The sequence below is a fragment of the Falco cherrug genome, chromosome Z (genome assembly GCF_023634085.1).
Source record: "Falco cherrug isolate bFalChe1 chromosome Z, bFalChe1.pri, whole genome shotgun sequence".
In the NCBI taxonomy this organism is placed as follows: domain Eukaryota; kingdom Metazoa; phylum Chordata; class Aves; order Falconiformes; family Falconidae; genus Falco; species Falco cherrug.
In genome coordinates this window covers 68,017,169-68,033,758 of record NC_073720.1, presented here as the reverse complement: position 1 = coordinate 68,033,758, position 16,590 = coordinate 68,017,169, and the positions used below count along the sequence as shown (strand labels likewise).

At 38.0% G+C, this 16,590-nt stretch overlaps 1 protein-coding gene across 2 annotated transcripts in view; it reads left to right on the top strand.

Moving 5' to 3' along the window:
- LVRN (laeverin) overlaps nucleotides 1–16,590 on the top strand; it is a 38,376-nt gene that overhangs the window by 14,243 nt on the left and 7,543 nt on the right. For both annotated transcript variants that reach the window (XM_055699860.1, XM_055699861.1), the window contains exons 6-16: nucleotides 534–647; nucleotides 3,604–3,747; nucleotides 4,056–4,121; nucleotides 4,248–4,313; nucleotides 5,335–5,504; nucleotides 6,942–7,018; nucleotides 9,996–10,135; nucleotides 11,614–11,669; nucleotides 12,962–13,115; nucleotides 14,013–14,107; nucleotides 14,802–14,909. In XM_055699860.1, coding sequence (XP_055555835.1) covers nucleotides 534–647; nucleotides 3,604–3,747; nucleotides 4,056–4,121; nucleotides 4,248–4,313; nucleotides 5,335–5,504; nucleotides 6,942–7,018; nucleotides 9,996–10,135; nucleotides 11,614–11,669; nucleotides 12,962–13,115; nucleotides 14,013–14,107; nucleotides 14,802–14,909 — 1,190 coding nt within the window. The remainder of the gene's footprint in view (nucleotides 1–533; nucleotides 648–3,603; nucleotides 3,748–4,055; nucleotides 4,122–4,247; nucleotides 4,314–5,334; nucleotides 5,505–6,941; nucleotides 7,019–9,995; nucleotides 10,136–11,613; nucleotides 11,670–12,961; nucleotides 13,116–14,012; nucleotides 14,108–14,801; nucleotides 14,910–16,590) is intronic.

Here is a 16,590-nt window from a genome sequence, read left to right as displayed (position 1 = left end):
AATGTGAACTGCCAGATATAAGTATGTAGCAGCTGTTGTGGGAATTTATTGCTTGCCAGCATAGAGATTTGCAGATTTTGGAAATGGTTATGTCCCCAGTTCTGTTTATCATTCTCTTGAAAATATCCTTTCATTAAGAACATGGAAAAATGTTTTTTTGTGTGATAAATTGCTTGATAAATGCCCTACTTTTAATCATAACCTGATATGATTTTTTTAGGTATCTATGTTTTATTGGGAAGTGTTTAATATTAGATAGAGTAAAAGAATGACCTAAAGCACTGACATCCATACTCATGGTATGAAATTGTAGACAAAGCAATTAAAACATGACTGCCCTGAACCTCTAACTTTTTCCAAGGTGCATCTTTTTCTACTGAATTTTCATTATCTGAAGAAATATCCAGCATTTTATTCAATTGATGTGTACATATTTAAATAAAGTTACTTCAGCATAGGTATGCGTGTTTAACCTGAAAAAAATGAAAACAGCAGTCCAAAGAGATACTGAGATTTGCTTATTTCTATTTAAGTGGTTTGGAAATCTCGTTACAATGAACTGGTGGAATGATCTATGGCTTAATGAGGGACTGGCATCTTACTTTGAATACCTGGGAGCTACCTTTGTTGAACCCAAGCTTCCACTGGTAAGTACTAACCCTTAGTGAAGTAAGCTAAAGTAGGAAGGTTCAGTATGTAAGAAGAAAAGGAAGGTGCAGGAGAAGGGATTTCATTTAGCTGTGGTATTAGTAACTCAGCTGCCCTGGGAAAGACCAGCAGGTCTTGATTCTTCCCTGGAGGGTCTCCACCTGCTGCGGGCTATGATCATACCCAGCTTTCCTACAGCTGGCACAGAGGACAGCTGTCATTCTGCAGTGACAAGGAGTTGGTGTTTTGCCCTAGATCTGTCATGTAGCAAACCCAGCTTTCTCTCTTGAGTCCTGTGGCTGATGGTTTGCCTCCCTGCCTGTCCAAACTCTTTTCCATGTGTCCCATACCTCAGGTATCTTTACCAGGCAGTGAGTAAGTTGGGCCATTTTGTGTTTCCTTACCCTACTGGGTCTGTGGGTGTCTGATTGTAGATGTGGCAAATATAATGCACATAGTTAATCCAACACCAGGGTAAGACTTCCTCCTGTGCCACTCAAATGGGAATAAGTTCCATAATTTATTAGAAAACTCCATCCATCATTAAACTCTGAGATAGGAGGATAAGTGCTGTTAATTGTAGTCATGAGATGATGTGCAGTCATAAATGACTGTGCACAGTGCCCTCAGCTTCTGAAGAAAGGAGAATCTTTTAGTATGGGCAAGCCCAAGGCTGCAGGCAATCCAGTCTGCTTTTTATTTAGCTCAAGTGAAATATCATTTGTCATTTTCATTTTCTAATTCACCAAAGTACTTAATTACATGTTTAATTGGAAACTAATACAGGCCTGTCAAACAAATTCTGTCAGAAGGATTTTTAGGTCATAGGATGCGCTAACCTTCTGCTTTGAACTTAACAACAGCTCACTTTATTCTCTGTAATGAATGATTTTGATATCACTGAGAAGTGTAAAGGCTGCCAAATCTTAAATTGCAAATAAATCTGTCTCCTTTTTAATTTTAATCTTTTAATTTAGAAGCTTGCCTTTCTAAAAATCAACAATTGCTATTTTATTTATGTCCATAAAGTAAATTTTGATACTAGGCGGTAATTCCATTTGATAAATTACAGTTATGTGATGTGTCTTGGAAATCCAGAGTAAATTACACAAGTGTGAGAGTAGAGGGCTTTCTTGTGCAAATTTTGAGGGCCATACACATTCAAAGAATCACAGAATGGCTGAGGTTAGAAGGGACATCTGGAGTTCATCTGGTGCAACCCCTAGCTCAAGCAGGGCCACCTAGAGCTAGTTGTCCAGGACTGTGTCCGGACAGCTTTTGAATATCTCCAAGGATGGAGACCCCACCACGTCTCTGGGCAACCTGTGCCAGTGCTGGGTCACCCTCACAGGAGAAAAGCATTTCCTGATGTTCAGAGGGAACCTCTTGTGTTTCAGTTTGTGCCCATTGCCTCTGGTCCTGTCACTGGGTGCTACCAGAAAAAGCCTGGCTCTGTCCTCCTTGCACCCTCCCTTCAAGGTATTTATATACATTGATGAGATCCTTGTGAGCCTTTTCTTCTCCAGGCTGAAAAATTCCATCTTTCTCAGCGTTTCCTCACAGGAGAGATGCTGCAGTCCCTTCATCATCTTTGTGGTCTTTGCTGGACTCTCTCCAGTATGTCCACTTGAACATGTCCAGTATGTCTGTCTTGAACTAGAGAGCCCAGCACTGGTTATAGTAATCCAGGTGTGGCCATCATCACCTCCCTCAGCCTGCTGGCAATCCTACTCCTACTGCAGCCCTAGATACCATGAGCCGACTTGGCTGCAGGAGCACGTTGATGGCTCATGTTCAAGTTGGTATGCACCAGGACCACTAGGTCCTTTTTTGCAAAGCTGCTTTCCAGCTGGGTGGTCACCAGCATGTACTGGTGCCTGAGGTTGCCCCTTCCCAGCTGCAGGACTTTGCACTCCCCTGTGCTGAACTTCAGGAGGTTTCCATCAACCCATTTCTCCAGCCTCTCTGGGTCCCATGAGATGGCAGCACAACTCTTTGGTGTATCAGCCACTGCTTCCAGCTTTGTGTCATCTGCAAACCTGCTTTGGGTACGCTCTGCCCCATTGTCCAGATCATAATGAAGATGTTGGACAGGACTGGAGCCAGTATGTGCCCCCGGGATACACTGCTAGTCACTTACCTCCAACTAGGCTTTGTGCCAGTGATCGCCACCCAGTTACAAATTGAACCCTCAGAATTAAATTTACTGGCTGTTTACAAGTAGAAAAAAATGTGTCAACAAATATGGCCCCATTAACCTGGAAGTCTGTGTTCTTCTTGAAAAGTAGAAGTGCTCAAAGTAGCCTGCAGTGTTTTAAAGACTTAGGATTTTTTTCTTTACCTTTATAATTATATTGGTTTTCCAATTGGGAAAAAAAATATTGGAATATATATTCCAATATAATGAGGATCTGTCCTAAGATGGGGGAAACTGAATCATCATTTGACAAACAGAACTTCATTGATTTACACCACAGGAGCCATTTTCCCTTCATATTTCTCACTGGGTGACAGCAGAAATGCTGCATAGTTAAGCTTTGCTACCCTCAGTAGCTTAGTTTTTAGGTTATTGCTCAGGGTTGCAGCAGGAGAAACAGAAAATTTAGGAGGAAAATGCTGCCATATTAATGACCTATAGATGTAAATAAGTTACAGCTTTTTAATTTTCAGTATTTGTTCATTTGCTCTTTAATATACTTATTTTTCCCTGAGGATTACACTGTAATTGTCTTTGTCAGGTCCAAGCCCATAGTCTTCTCAGGTGTAAACTTGTCACTGATTACTAATGTTGTGTGTGGAAACGTTAGGATCGGGTATACAATCCCTTTTACTTCATGGGAAAGTTAGGTAGGGGGGGAAAGGATCATTCCTTAGTGCTAAACCCATAATCTACATTCTCTTCTGAGAATAAGTATTTCCTGTTACAGCTCACTTACATTTATCTTTTTCTTGCAGGATAAAATATTTTATGATCATGTTGTACAACCTGTCTTAAGGGAAGACAATGAAATAGGAGTTCGATCACTGTCAGAGAGTGAAGACAAGTTCAAAGAATCATTTTCGTTAATGTCTCTTTTTGACAGCATCACGTACAACAAGGTTAAAAAATATAAAATTCTTCCTGTTTCTTGCATATTCTAAACTAATGGTACAAAGTGTAGGTTTGAGAGGAACTGCTGAATTACAATGCTTGTTGTAGGTTGTTTTGTCATTCAAAATTTGTTTCTGCTGCACACACAAATTTATTGGATGTTGCAAATCTATTTGGTTATGAAAGAAATAGTGAAAACATTTTTAACCTTGGTGAAATACAAAGCAAACGAGTAGCCTGACTAACTTTTCTGGAATATAGAAAAAATACTGCAATAATAATTCATGTTTTCTCATAGCTTTTTTTTGTACTTCAGGGGGCTTCTATTACCTGGATGCTGTCTGGTTTCCTGACTGAGAAGTTGTTTATCAGAGCACTTACTGTAAGTTTGAAAAACTAACACCTTCATCTTGATTTATAAGCTTGAAAGTCACATTTGAACATATTGCTTTTTGCCCTGCTGATGTTTTTCGTTGAACCCTCATGAAGTCTGTTTGTTTCTGTACAGTCGTACCTGAAAGAATTTTCCTTCTCAAATGCTAACCAAGATGACCTCTGGACCCACATACAGAAGGTATTCATTTTATCGCTAGTATCCTTGCTTTGGTGTTTGGCACAGTCCAAGTTTAGGCCATATACTGTCTGTAGAGGACTGCACTGGAATTTGGCTACTGCTGGGGCGGTCTTTCTCTGCAATAAAACTTGCTTTGCTGGCTCTTTTGGCTAATGTCTTCACAAGTGTTTATTTGGCTGCTTCACTGCGCTTGAGATCAGTGCAGCTAAGTACAAGGAGTAGAGAGATGAGATGGGAAATCTGGGCCAGGTGGAGTTTTGGGTTTCATGGAGATTACCTAAGCCTGCACGAAATTGCATAGCCTATTCTTCTGGAACTTGGGTTTTGCCAGATCAGAGTGTGTGATGCTCTGGACTTGATGATTGAAGATGCTGGTATGTCACAGATCCAGCAAAGTCTATACGCAGTGCAGTAGCTCAGCTGGTTTTGGCAGAACCTGAATAAGAAAACAGGTGCTAACAATAGGTTTATTTTTTAAAATTCCACTTTCCTGTTCCTCTAAAGAAGCCTTCCATTGTATTGCACACTCAGATTAAGAATGAGAGTGCCACAATTTCAGATATGCAAAGGTATCACATCTTTTAAGCAAAAAGAGACTGTACCAATTCACACTAGTTGGGACTTTAGCTTAGTATCTTTTTCAGCTTGTCTTTACCATTCAGTTTGTTCATTAGGTAGTCACTTAAAAATCGATGTGTTTCAGCAGCTTTATTTGAATGAAGTTAAAATATCAAGTCTGTCATAGCCATACAAGGGCCTAAGTATATGAACACTAAAAGAAGAGAAATGCCACCTCAGTATTTCATAATTCCTAAAAATGCTTATGCTGTATATATTACAATGTCAGTAATGTCCTTAGGACTTTGTTACATTAATTTTTTTTGCATGAATCAAAGACCATCAAACTACTAAGCAGTTACATTTTCTCTAATATGTTAGAACAACACCTGGAGTGTTGCTGAAGCAGTATCAGTAAATACCTGTTTATTATAAAGATTTATAATTCCTGTTTGTCTTGCAGGTCATAGATGCACAGGATGAAGTTCAGTTGCCAGCATCTGTAAAACATATAATGGATTCCTGGACATGCCAAAACGGGTTTCCAGTTTTAACATTAAATCTAACCACTGGCACAATCAGTCAGGAGCGCTTTCTTAATAAAAAGAATGAAAACAGTACTGATTCTTACAAGTATGTTTAGCTTGTGGTTTTGTTATATGTTTATAACCTATGTTTTGCAGGAAACTCTTCCTTTAGAACATTGTTTTGACCATCTGATTTTTTAACTTTATCTTTTTTCTCGTCACCCAGCTATCAAGTGAAATCTGTTGGAGACTGGGGTTTGCAATAGTTCTGCAAGCAGCTTGTTTTGCCAAAAGGTTGCTTTCCTTTGGAGTAGTGACTTTTCCAGCCACATAATAACTTTGTAAGGACAGACACAGGTCATGAATAGGTTGCAGAGCAGGAGTTTTGCCTGGCATTTTCTTCTTTCCCCATCTCTTAGTTGTACAGATGGGACCTGGATGAACCATGCTGTAGCTTCTTTCCAGTGTGCATATTCCCAGTTTCTTCTGCTTGGCAAGGATAAAAGGGTTGCATTTAAGTACTTATATAAATGACTCCTTTCTCAGAAAGTGCTGAGTACCTGACAGTGCAGCTCTAAAGTTCCTGTCAGTGGGCGTTGCTGAGTGCCTGGTCCTTTTGAAAGTTGTGCTGCTTCTTCAGATGACTACGAACAGTGATAGAAGGAGCTGCCTTTAGTCACCTACTTTGGAAACTCGTGGGTAGAGTTTGAACTCTCATGAGATTCAGCGATTCTCATAAGCATTGGGATGCATAGACAGAGCCCACAAGGCGAGTTCTCACGTGGGGAAAAAGTATAAAGGAGAGCAAAATCCAGAGAAGTTTTTTCCTGGCTGCCATTGCTGGTCATACAAACAGCCCAAAGAAATTTTCATAAGAATCACAGAGTTTCCTTTGCTCCTGGGTTCCAGGAACTGCAGAGCATTAGTGCATCCAGCATTTTTGGTTAGCTCAGATAAAGAGTTCCAAGGTACAAATATCAAATCCTTTACTTGTAGTTAGCAAGAGGCAAGACCATGTGAATGTAAAAAAATCCAGGACATGTATTACAGAATTTTTCAGAATTTTGGAGTTTTTATTTCTTTTTGTCAGCACTTTTACATTCCCTCAGAAACAAAATTACAGTTGTCAGAATTAGTCATATTGCTTGCCTAGGGCTGTTTTTTAGTAGATACTCTTCTGAAAAGGAGCTTTACATTCTTCAGAAGTAATGTGTAGTAAGTGAGGAGAATGAAATTGTTGCCTGAAGAAGGAAAGCCAGAGCAGAGATAAAGTGGTATTCAAATACTTGACATCAAACAATAGTCTAGATATGAGCACCTATTTAAAACTGAGATAGAAGTCCCTTACCTTTGATGAACGTGAGTGCTGATACAGTATAAGAACCATCATCTGATGAGGTTTTGTGCATCAGGAGAGAAGGCAGATGGAGATTCTTGTAATAAGAAACTCATCGGTGGTCTAGTTTAGCATCACCTGAGGGGGGTGTTCTTAAGCATAAGGTTTAATTACGTTATCTCTTCTTTTTTTCTTGTTTTTGTGAAGTAACACATGGATTATTCCTATTTCTTGGATGAGAAATGGATCATCACAACCCTTAATGTGGCTAGATAAAAGCAGCAGTAAGTAATGCATTTGCTCACACAGGCTAAAACCAAGCTGATAAAAATACACCTAAGTCTTCTATAAACAAAATGTATTTGAATTGAATAGGGAGATAAAGCTTTATTACAGAAATGTCTATGCGTTGTGCTAGTTTTGTGTTAGAATAGCAATAGATTTTCAAATAGGTTAATATATTGGGTTTTTCTATGTTGCATCAAACTTCAGCATATGTTTTTAATAATATGGTAGAATGCATACTATGAGTAAAGATTTCCACAATAATTTTGATTTTTCATTTTGTACACAAATCCAAACTTAGCTCCTCACATTTCTGTATTATTCTTACATCAGCAGATCCCATTGATGTTAACAAAAGCTTTTGAATATAGGTAGGATCTCAGCTGTAACACATTAGAAAATGATCAGATCAAGTAGTAGATACAGGACTGAAAAAATTAAAGCCAGCTGTGTGAAGTGACCCGACATCTTCACACGTGGATATCAGTAAAACCAGAAAATAAGCATTTTCAACAGTTTAATTTGTTTATGCAAATTAACTGCATAAATACTCCTATCAAAAGAGTAGGATTTGTAAAAATTATAATAGCAAATTGAGTTTATGGACATCTCCAATCAGATAAAAAGTTCAGTTGTTTCTCATCTCAATGGTTTCCGATAAAACAGCTGTATTTTTTTGAGAAAGAAGAAATGTAACCATTAGAATGGGGTATTCATTTTTCTTTGGCAAGTCAGCCCTGAACTCCATCAGGTTTTGAATCAGTTACAAGAAGGTGCAGAGACTGAAGTGTTTGTGGAATGCTTAAAAGCAAAACTACAATATGCTATATGAATATTGCAGCTCTTCACTCTCTGTTTGCAGAGGTTAAAAGCTACTTTCTCTCTTTTTCAGGCAGTAAGATAGCTTGAGTAATTATTTCACAGTATGTGGGCAAGTAAATAAGTGAACAGTGGATGTTTATTCCTCTGGATTTTTTAAGGTTAAATAAACCAGTGGTTGCTGAGGTGAAAAATGAGAAAATTTGCAGAAAAGAATTGTTAGGCGGCATGTGCTTGGAAGGACTAGTGTTGCATGCTAAGCTTGTGTTATTGAAGTGATACCAATTCAGTTTCCTCACCCATCATGTGACTTAAGAGCTACAAAGTTATGAAAAAAACCCATCATGTTGCGTCTGTCTGAAGGGACTTCTGTAAAGCAGAAATTCAGTCTTTAGAATACATTGCACTTGTATTTGAAAGCTATATATCAAATGTACCAGATACTATTCAGCCAAGGAACTTGCATTCACACTTTAAGATTAAAAAAATAATTTTCTTTTCGACTTTGTGGTGCATAAATAAACCAAATAGTTTCTTGAAAAGGTAGAAATATTAAGGGTAATTTTAAAGTCAGTTACCATTTTGTTCCTGTGAGATTGAAATGGCTTCTGGTGGATGACTGTTATGTTGTCATTCAGAGGTATTAATCAGAATGGTTTTGGTAAATGAAAATGAGGGATTTGGTACAAAGTACAGTTTTAACTTGAATTTTGGAATAGTTGCTGCAGTGGCATAACAATACATAAAGAAGAAACATCTCAAAAGTGATTTGTGTACGTGTATCTTTGCTGCAAAGAGCTCTGCAGGAGCTAATTTATCTTACTTCTGAACAGGTTAAGTTGAACTCCAAGCTTCAAGCTGAGCTGCTACCAGCAGCCATGCATGCTCTTTCAGCACTGCACTGTACGGCGTTAAAAGCCTGTCCTGTTGGTTTAGGGCTCCTCAGGCAATGTCTACATACTTAGCTTCTGTCCATATAATTGTGTTGGTGACCCTTGGTGAGATACCTGCACACCAAAAGGACATTAGGAGGATGGTGCTGTTACGGTAGAACATGTTTCATTCAGCTTGGGGAGTGGAGGAGCATAGTGTTGCTGTTTTAGTTGGATCTAAAAGTGCTCTTGTTGATCAGCAGAGCACTGAACCAATAATGCCATTACAGGGGAAGTGCTGCTAGTGCTGTGTTCTAGATACCCACACTGTTTTTAAATGATTAAGCATTAAGCTTTAAGATTTAAATGATCTGTTACATGCCACTTTCCCATCTCATTTAACTTGTGAAGGTGACTGAGGATGACTTCTGTAGTACTTGCTGTGTCAAAACACATTGATGTCTCAGACTGCTGTTCGGGTAAAGCAGTGCTGCAATCTAGACTACTCACCAATCTTGATTTACAGTCTAAAGAGAATTTGCCTTCTTAAATCAGGGTGATTGTAGCCATTAAAATCACCATTTGAATCCTCTTCTGATGAGGCAGCTTAGAGCGCACAGGGCTGTACTGGCTCCTTCAGATGTACTCCAGGCTATCACGAGCAAGTAATCAGAAGCACACACAAAGTAAGTATTAGTCAGATGAAATGGGACTGAAGAAGGAGGCCTTCAGTGAATGATGTAACTCGAAAGGACTACAGTACTATTTTATTTAAAATAAGATCTTTTGATTATTTGTCTCTTGCATAAATTTAGCTGTTTTGCTTTCCTTAATCTCCATTTATATGAATACTGGTAGGTGATCAGTTCTTCTGTAAGGTACTGAGCATTGTGTTTTAGAACAGCACTGGGAGCATCAGGCATGCTAGGGGTGCATGCCCTGCAGCAGGCATGTGAAGCTATTGCTCCTCATCTAGACTGCTTATTCTTGGGTAACCTTTCTGAACTCTCCCAGCTGCCTTTGAGCTAAAGGGTATGAGCAAAGTGGGTCTTCAGGCTCCACTTTGCCATCTCGAGGTGCTCAGTACCTGAGGGGTCCGGTTGCTTGTTGAAGTTACACTGTGCAGAACAGAGATCAGAAATGCACCAGGCTTTTGGGGGATTTGAGTCCAATCTCAAACTTGTGTCTCAGATCTCAGAGGAGCACTGAGTCCAGTGTTCATCAATGCAAGAGAATTTAGCAGTGCACAGAAAATAAAATGCTATATTTTAATATCACTTTACAGAAGTGTTTCCTGAAATGCAAGTATTGGAGTCAGAATACGACTGGATCCTGCTAAATGTAAATTTGAGTGGATACTACAGAGTGAACTATGATCAATTAAACTTAAAAAGATTAGCACGTTTGCTTGAAAATGATCCAAAGGTAAGATCATGCTTGTTTTCTGAAGCTTATAAACAGCCTCTTTCTGTGTATTGCTTCTTGCAGTTCTTACCAGTAATCACACTGATGAAAACCTGAAATAATGAGAAACTCACGTACCATGTAAGAAGAAATGATCCACGATCACCACTAAAGTCACTGACAGCTTTCCATAGTGGAAGAGGAACAGGCCCAAATAGTTTCACATAAGCATCAAAAATAACTTCACATGAGATGGCATTCTGTCTTCAAAGTTGTCTAAACAGCTTGTGGTTCTTCCAGTCTCTTAGATTTGGCTCAGTTATCAGTATGGTTGTGTTACAGCTTTATCTGCTGTTAGCTAACCATGGAAAAGGAAAGCTGGGAGAAGGCTTTTTGTTTCCATATTTCCTCCAACCACAATATTTCTGTCAGTGAACTTTAAAAAAAAATAAAAATTATCGGACTTGTTTTTTTTGGTTGGTTTGGGGTTTTTTTGGTGGAGATTTTTCTTAAAAGTTACAAGACACTGTAACTCAGAGTAGATTTCATCCCATCTCTGACTTGCTGTAGCTTGGGCTGAAGGCAAAAGCAGTACAGAACAGCCTGTACCTGTGGCTGTTTATGGGATTGCATTGAACGTTGCTGAACCCTGGAGTGTGCCAGGGGCTTGAGTAGTAATGTCAGCTCATTGGTTTTGGCAGCAACAGTGGGGTTTGTTTTCAGCATAATAGTAACCAGTGTAGTCAGATGACTTCTCTGCAAGGTCTGGACGTGAGGCAGATCAGAGCATGCAGTGTGGTTAAACCTTTTTATGGCCCACTGGCTTCCTTTCTTGATGGCTTTTTCCCTTCACAGCAAATCTAAGCCAGCAGAAAATTAGGTGTGACTTGGGGCCGTTTGTTGGTGTCAGTCAGTGGGAAGGTTTGCTCAAGCAGTGGTCAAGCCAAAGGGGCATGGAAGCAGGGAGGAGGTGAGGAGGGAGCAGCAGTCCTCGTGAGAGCACAGTCTGTAGGTAGCGGTTCATGAGGATTCCATGCCTCAGTCATTTAATTCATGATAATGGCAGACACGCTGCTCTAGACTACTCTGAGTATGCATTCCGAACTGAAGCCTCAAAGGGAAAAATATACCAAAATGATATAACTAGGATATTTTTAGGAAATGTGGCATTTCTGTATTTTAATTTTTGTTAAAGCTTGCAACTAAGAGGGGTCTCAAGTTCCATGCTTGATGTACTGTAGCTGTATATTTTTATATTTATATATATAAATATATTACGTAGCTGTGTATTTCTGTATTTATATATATATAAGCATCCCTAAAAGCACATACATAATTTAAGCTTAAAATGCAGGATCCATTTTATGATGTTTTCTGGAAGATTTTGGCTTAGAAAAAGTGGTTGGGGCTAGTCTTATCCTTCTGAAACACAGTAAAGATTTTTTAAACTCTTAATGACATGTTTAGATCTATTAATGCTACGTGAATGTTCTCTGCAGGTTATTCCCGCTGTCAGCAGGTTCCAGCTGATAGATGATGTTTTTGCATTGACACAGTAAGTATGTTCTGAATACGTCGTAGAAAATTATTAAAGTACATGATTACATTCAACACTGCTACTTCTGCTTAGTTTATTCCTACCCATATGTGCCTCATAAGAACAACATGTTCTGACAAAATGGTAGGGAAGTTGTTTCATCCATTTTCCTGTCAGTGCTGAGTGATTTCTTTCAAAATTTCTTTTAACTTTTGTTCCAGCTCTTAGGAAATATTTTAAATAATGGCACTGTCATGATTTTTTTAGGCACTAACTTACTTTGTTGTAATAGAAAAAAGATTCTGAATGAACTTTCTGAATTTAATCTGTTCTGGGCTCTCTCCGCTATGCTGTCATGCATCACTCTTAATACCTCTTTCATTTCCCTTGCTGATGGACGACTCAGTTGTTCATGCCTGTGGTACTAGGGAGTTCAGTAGTACTGTAGGGAGCTGAAGAAGCAATAAATACATCTGTGCCTCAAACATACCAGGGATCCCAAAAGCATCAGACACCTATGATGTGGGAGCTCAGGGAGGAGTGGCCAAAGCATACTACCCCGACTCAGATCTTGTGGAGGTCACTCTGAAAGGAGGAAGTAAAAATTCCCATTCCTCCTTTCACATAAATGTCTTTTCTCATAAGGGAGCTTGAAACTAGTGTTTAATAAGGAATGTAATTGTGAAGTGTAGAACTGTGCTCCTGTGTAAGTACACTAGAAATGTTTTTGTCTAGGAGGGGAGGGGCTTGAATTGGAATTTAACTGGGAAAAATTAATTCCATGCTATTTCCACACTGAAGCACAGAAATACCATGCCAAAGTTAATTCCACTAGTAGTGTGCATGTGAATTAAATTGTTTGATTTTTACAATAATGTATATTCCACAAAAGAAACTGTAATAAAAATGTGCTGTTTAGCAATAAAAATGCAAATGTATTATAACTTAAAACAGTGCACTTTTTCTTCATTTTGTCCTAGCAAGACTGATGCATGCTGTAAATATGCCTGTAATGTATCCTGCAGACACAAGAAGAATATGGTCTGCATACTGCCCTGCTTACTGCCATGATTGTCCTATTACTTTCATAGTGGTGCTGTGCTCTGTAATAAATGTTTTGAGAGTTCAGGTCTTAAAAGAACCATTGTTTTATATTTATTTTATTGTTTTCATTATGTTTTCTAGGTCACTCTCCATGTAGTATCTTAATGTTTTATTGTCAGTTTCACAAATAAACAGGTATTCGTGGTAGGTAACTAATGGGAATAGATATGCTCAAGTATGAGGGTTTTTTTTTAATTTTCAAATAGGTTTGGATATGTTCAGATTGAAACAGCGCTTGAACTAACAAAGTACCTTGCTAGGGAAGATGAACTTTTCATATGGAATGTGGTATTGTTAAACCTAGTACCCGAGAATTTGGAAAGTACTCTGAAAAACTATGAAGTATATCCACTTTTAAAGGTATCACCTTTTTTTTAGTTAGCAAAGATAATAGACCATTTAAATAAATCAGAGTAAAATGAATGCTGCTTAAATTCTGATGACTATGATGGGTCATTGTTCTTGTCATTCCCTTTGCATGATTTTGTCAACTTTTTTTTTAAATAGGAGGTACTTATTTGTATATATTAGTCACTGAGAAACGTCATTGAATCTTGAACACTTCTTATTGTAAAGCAGAAATACATTCACATTCCTTATATTAAGCTTGATCCTAGGTTTTTGTAAAACTGAGGATCTGGACAATACAGCTATCAGTCAGTAGTAAATAATCAGTAGTAAGTAATGGGAGTAACACTGCTATGTATAAAGGGCATATAGTATGTATGTGCTCAATGGTTTGTACTATCTTCCAGTTCATCTTCATGGAGAGAAAGAAAGAATTGGGTTTGGATGCTAAATTAGATTATTATCTTTCATATTTGAGCTACCTGAGGTGACACTGTCTTATTTATTTCCCTGACTTCTATTTGAAAAAGATTTCACTTTTGTTTAAAGTACAATCCAACAATAGTAGTTCTCTTAAATTCTAAAAGTAAAGGCATATTTAAAATATATGAGAAGAACAAAGTATTTTTTATTGAGAAGTTTTGTTTCATTTTCTCTGAGTGAGCATTTTTCTTTCATAATGAGTTCAAAGGTCCTAGTGATGTGAAATGTTAACTTCCCAGTTTGAACAGATGTACAGGTGTATTAAATTTTAGAGCAAATTTATATGCTTTATTTTAATGTGCTGAGTTGTCAAGAAATTAATAGTGATAAGTATTTAGGATAAATCTGAGTAAGTAAAGAAAACCACAGTAAAATAAAAACTCGCATCTAAATTAAAGTATTTTTTTCTTTCCCTTCTTTTAAAAGAAATACCTCTTAAAGAGAATGTTGCCAATATACCATTATTATGCAGGTTTTATTCGTCAAAATATCGATGCTTTGGAAGATGACTATTTTGCTCAGTAAGTATTTGTCTTTTCTCTAAAGTTTGTTCTGATGTGATTGATACACTGTATATTTAAATAGGAGATACAGGAAAAATGGTCTCATTCATTTGGATGTAATGAATTGTTACTTTGACTCTCCTATAAGTGTGTTATTTATGATGATACCTCCAATGAAGCTGCAGCATCAGGATAATCTGGGATATTTTCAGTCTATCTAGTGAGCATAAAAGATAATAGATAGATCCGAGTGGTAGCTTTTTTTAATTGGAGAACAGACTCAACAGGCTACTGCTGGTTGGAGTAAAACTGACAGCAATGAACTGCAGATGAAATTTATGGATCAGTCGCTAGATCTTTAAAATACTTAATCTTGCAAGACCACTGTGGCCACAGTCTTGAATGCTGGAGTGATTTGGACTAGATGCAACTAGTCTCTTAAAACTACCAAGAGGGATATAAACCACACAAAAAACTAAGAGAAATTATAGTACATTGGTAGCCTTACTAATGTCCATGAATATTGATGTCAGGAACCCATTATTGATAGTTTAATTTTATACGTTTTTTAATTAAACCTCAACTGTTTCTAGTAGAGGTTCTCATGAGTTAACAGCATCATGTGCTGAAACTGTGCCAGTCAGGCACAGTTGAAGTACTCCAAATGTGGAATACATATCTTTTATTTTTGCTATTTTGGCTTCCCTTTAAGAGTGTATTTGGAAAAACTTTTTGCAACAGCATGCTGGCTGGGCCTCCAGGACTGTTTGAATCTGTCATCTGAACTGTATGCTAAGTGGATGGACAACCCTGAGTACAAGTAAGAATGATAATGTGCTCTTAGAGGTGTGCATGTGTAAGTGAGGTGGAAAATTAAAGAGCTCTTACATGGGGGAGGCAGAATGAAAAAGGCTCCTGTACAGTGCTCTTTTCCTTAGCAGAATGACAGAACTGAAGCACAACTTTGCCCTCCCCAGCCCCGCCCCCCCCCCCCCCTTCCCCAAATCCCAGCTTGATGATGATTTCATAATTCTTACTTTCTACATAGACCATACAGGCTGAAGGATGCAGATTTTTGGCATGAAGACCAACATGCTTAGCCACATAGCAGACAAACCTCAGATTAGGGCTAATGTCCCATATTATCCAGTCCTTTTGCTGGAGTACAGCTTTAGGATTATCATGTGTACCAACTCAGTCTATAAGCTTCCCTTTGCAATACTGAAACAATGTTTGTATGATACAGGCATCTGCCCGTGGTAAGCCCATCAAATTGCTTTGCATGTTCTGTATTCACATAAAGAGGTGCTGGGAACAGCTGTCAGTCTTATGTTGATAGTGGAGCCTCCTGGTCAGGTTTCTGATCTGTGAAGATGGAGTCAGGGCTCTACCGGGATCAGACTTTCTGTATTGGAGTATTGCATTGTTAAAGAAAATTTACGATGTATTGAAATTCTTATTCTCTTTTCTTCCCTCTTTCTTTTGATGTTTTTCTGTGCAATAGTCAAATAGTACTGGGACCGGTGAGTGAATATTTGAAGTTTTTGTTGTTGTAGTTGTTATAAATATTTTGTTGTTACTTATATCTCTATATCTCTGTTGATATATGTAGCTGGCTAAGTAAACTGAACTTGTACTTTTATGTTTCTGGTTTTTTTCAAATAGCTTTGTAGTGATCATCCTCATAAAAACCAAATGGTGCTTTGCAGTTAAACTGAAAAGTTTAAATAGCCTAAGTACATTCTGTTATGTTTCAGAGAGAATACTCTCACTATCCCACATGAGAAGCAACAATGCTATACTGAATTCTCAAGCTCTTTTCAAAATAGTCATCTATCTTCCCCTATTAATAATATTTGAAATATTTTTTTTCCTATTAGAATACTACATACCTTAGCTGAGTTGAAGAGCTGAAAAATCTGTGAAATATATTGGCTGATCTGGTTTTCAATTAGATGGAGGTGGTTAGTTTCACTGTCCTTCCTGGCATGAAGAGAAGTTCAAAGGGACTTTACAGCCTCACACTTCACATGGCTATAAGTGTGGGAAAAATGCAATTATGAATTTTATTAAGTGAAAAAAATGATCATGTTTTAAGGAAAAAAAAACCATAGGGGATAGGACACTTCTTAAGTTTCAAATGACGGATCATCATTCCTGTTCAATTAAAGAGGGGACTTTTCATATGCTAGATAGAAAAGGAAAAGGGCATAATAAACTTTTGACTCATATTTCACAGACAGATCCCTTTAGATGCTCTTCAGTTCTCCACTCTGAGAGCAAAATTCGTAACAGCACACTACAGCTGTTCTGCCACAGGAGGAACTCAGTAGGGTTCTCACATCCGTAGAAGGAAGTAATGCTTTTCCCTTTCAGATAAGGTGACTGACTTTCAGCTGAACATTTCCAAACAGTTCCTGGTAGATCTTAACAGGACTTGATACAATGCATTTGTATGTGGTCCATGGATGTAACAAGCAAAGAGCAGTGATTCCCAGCCA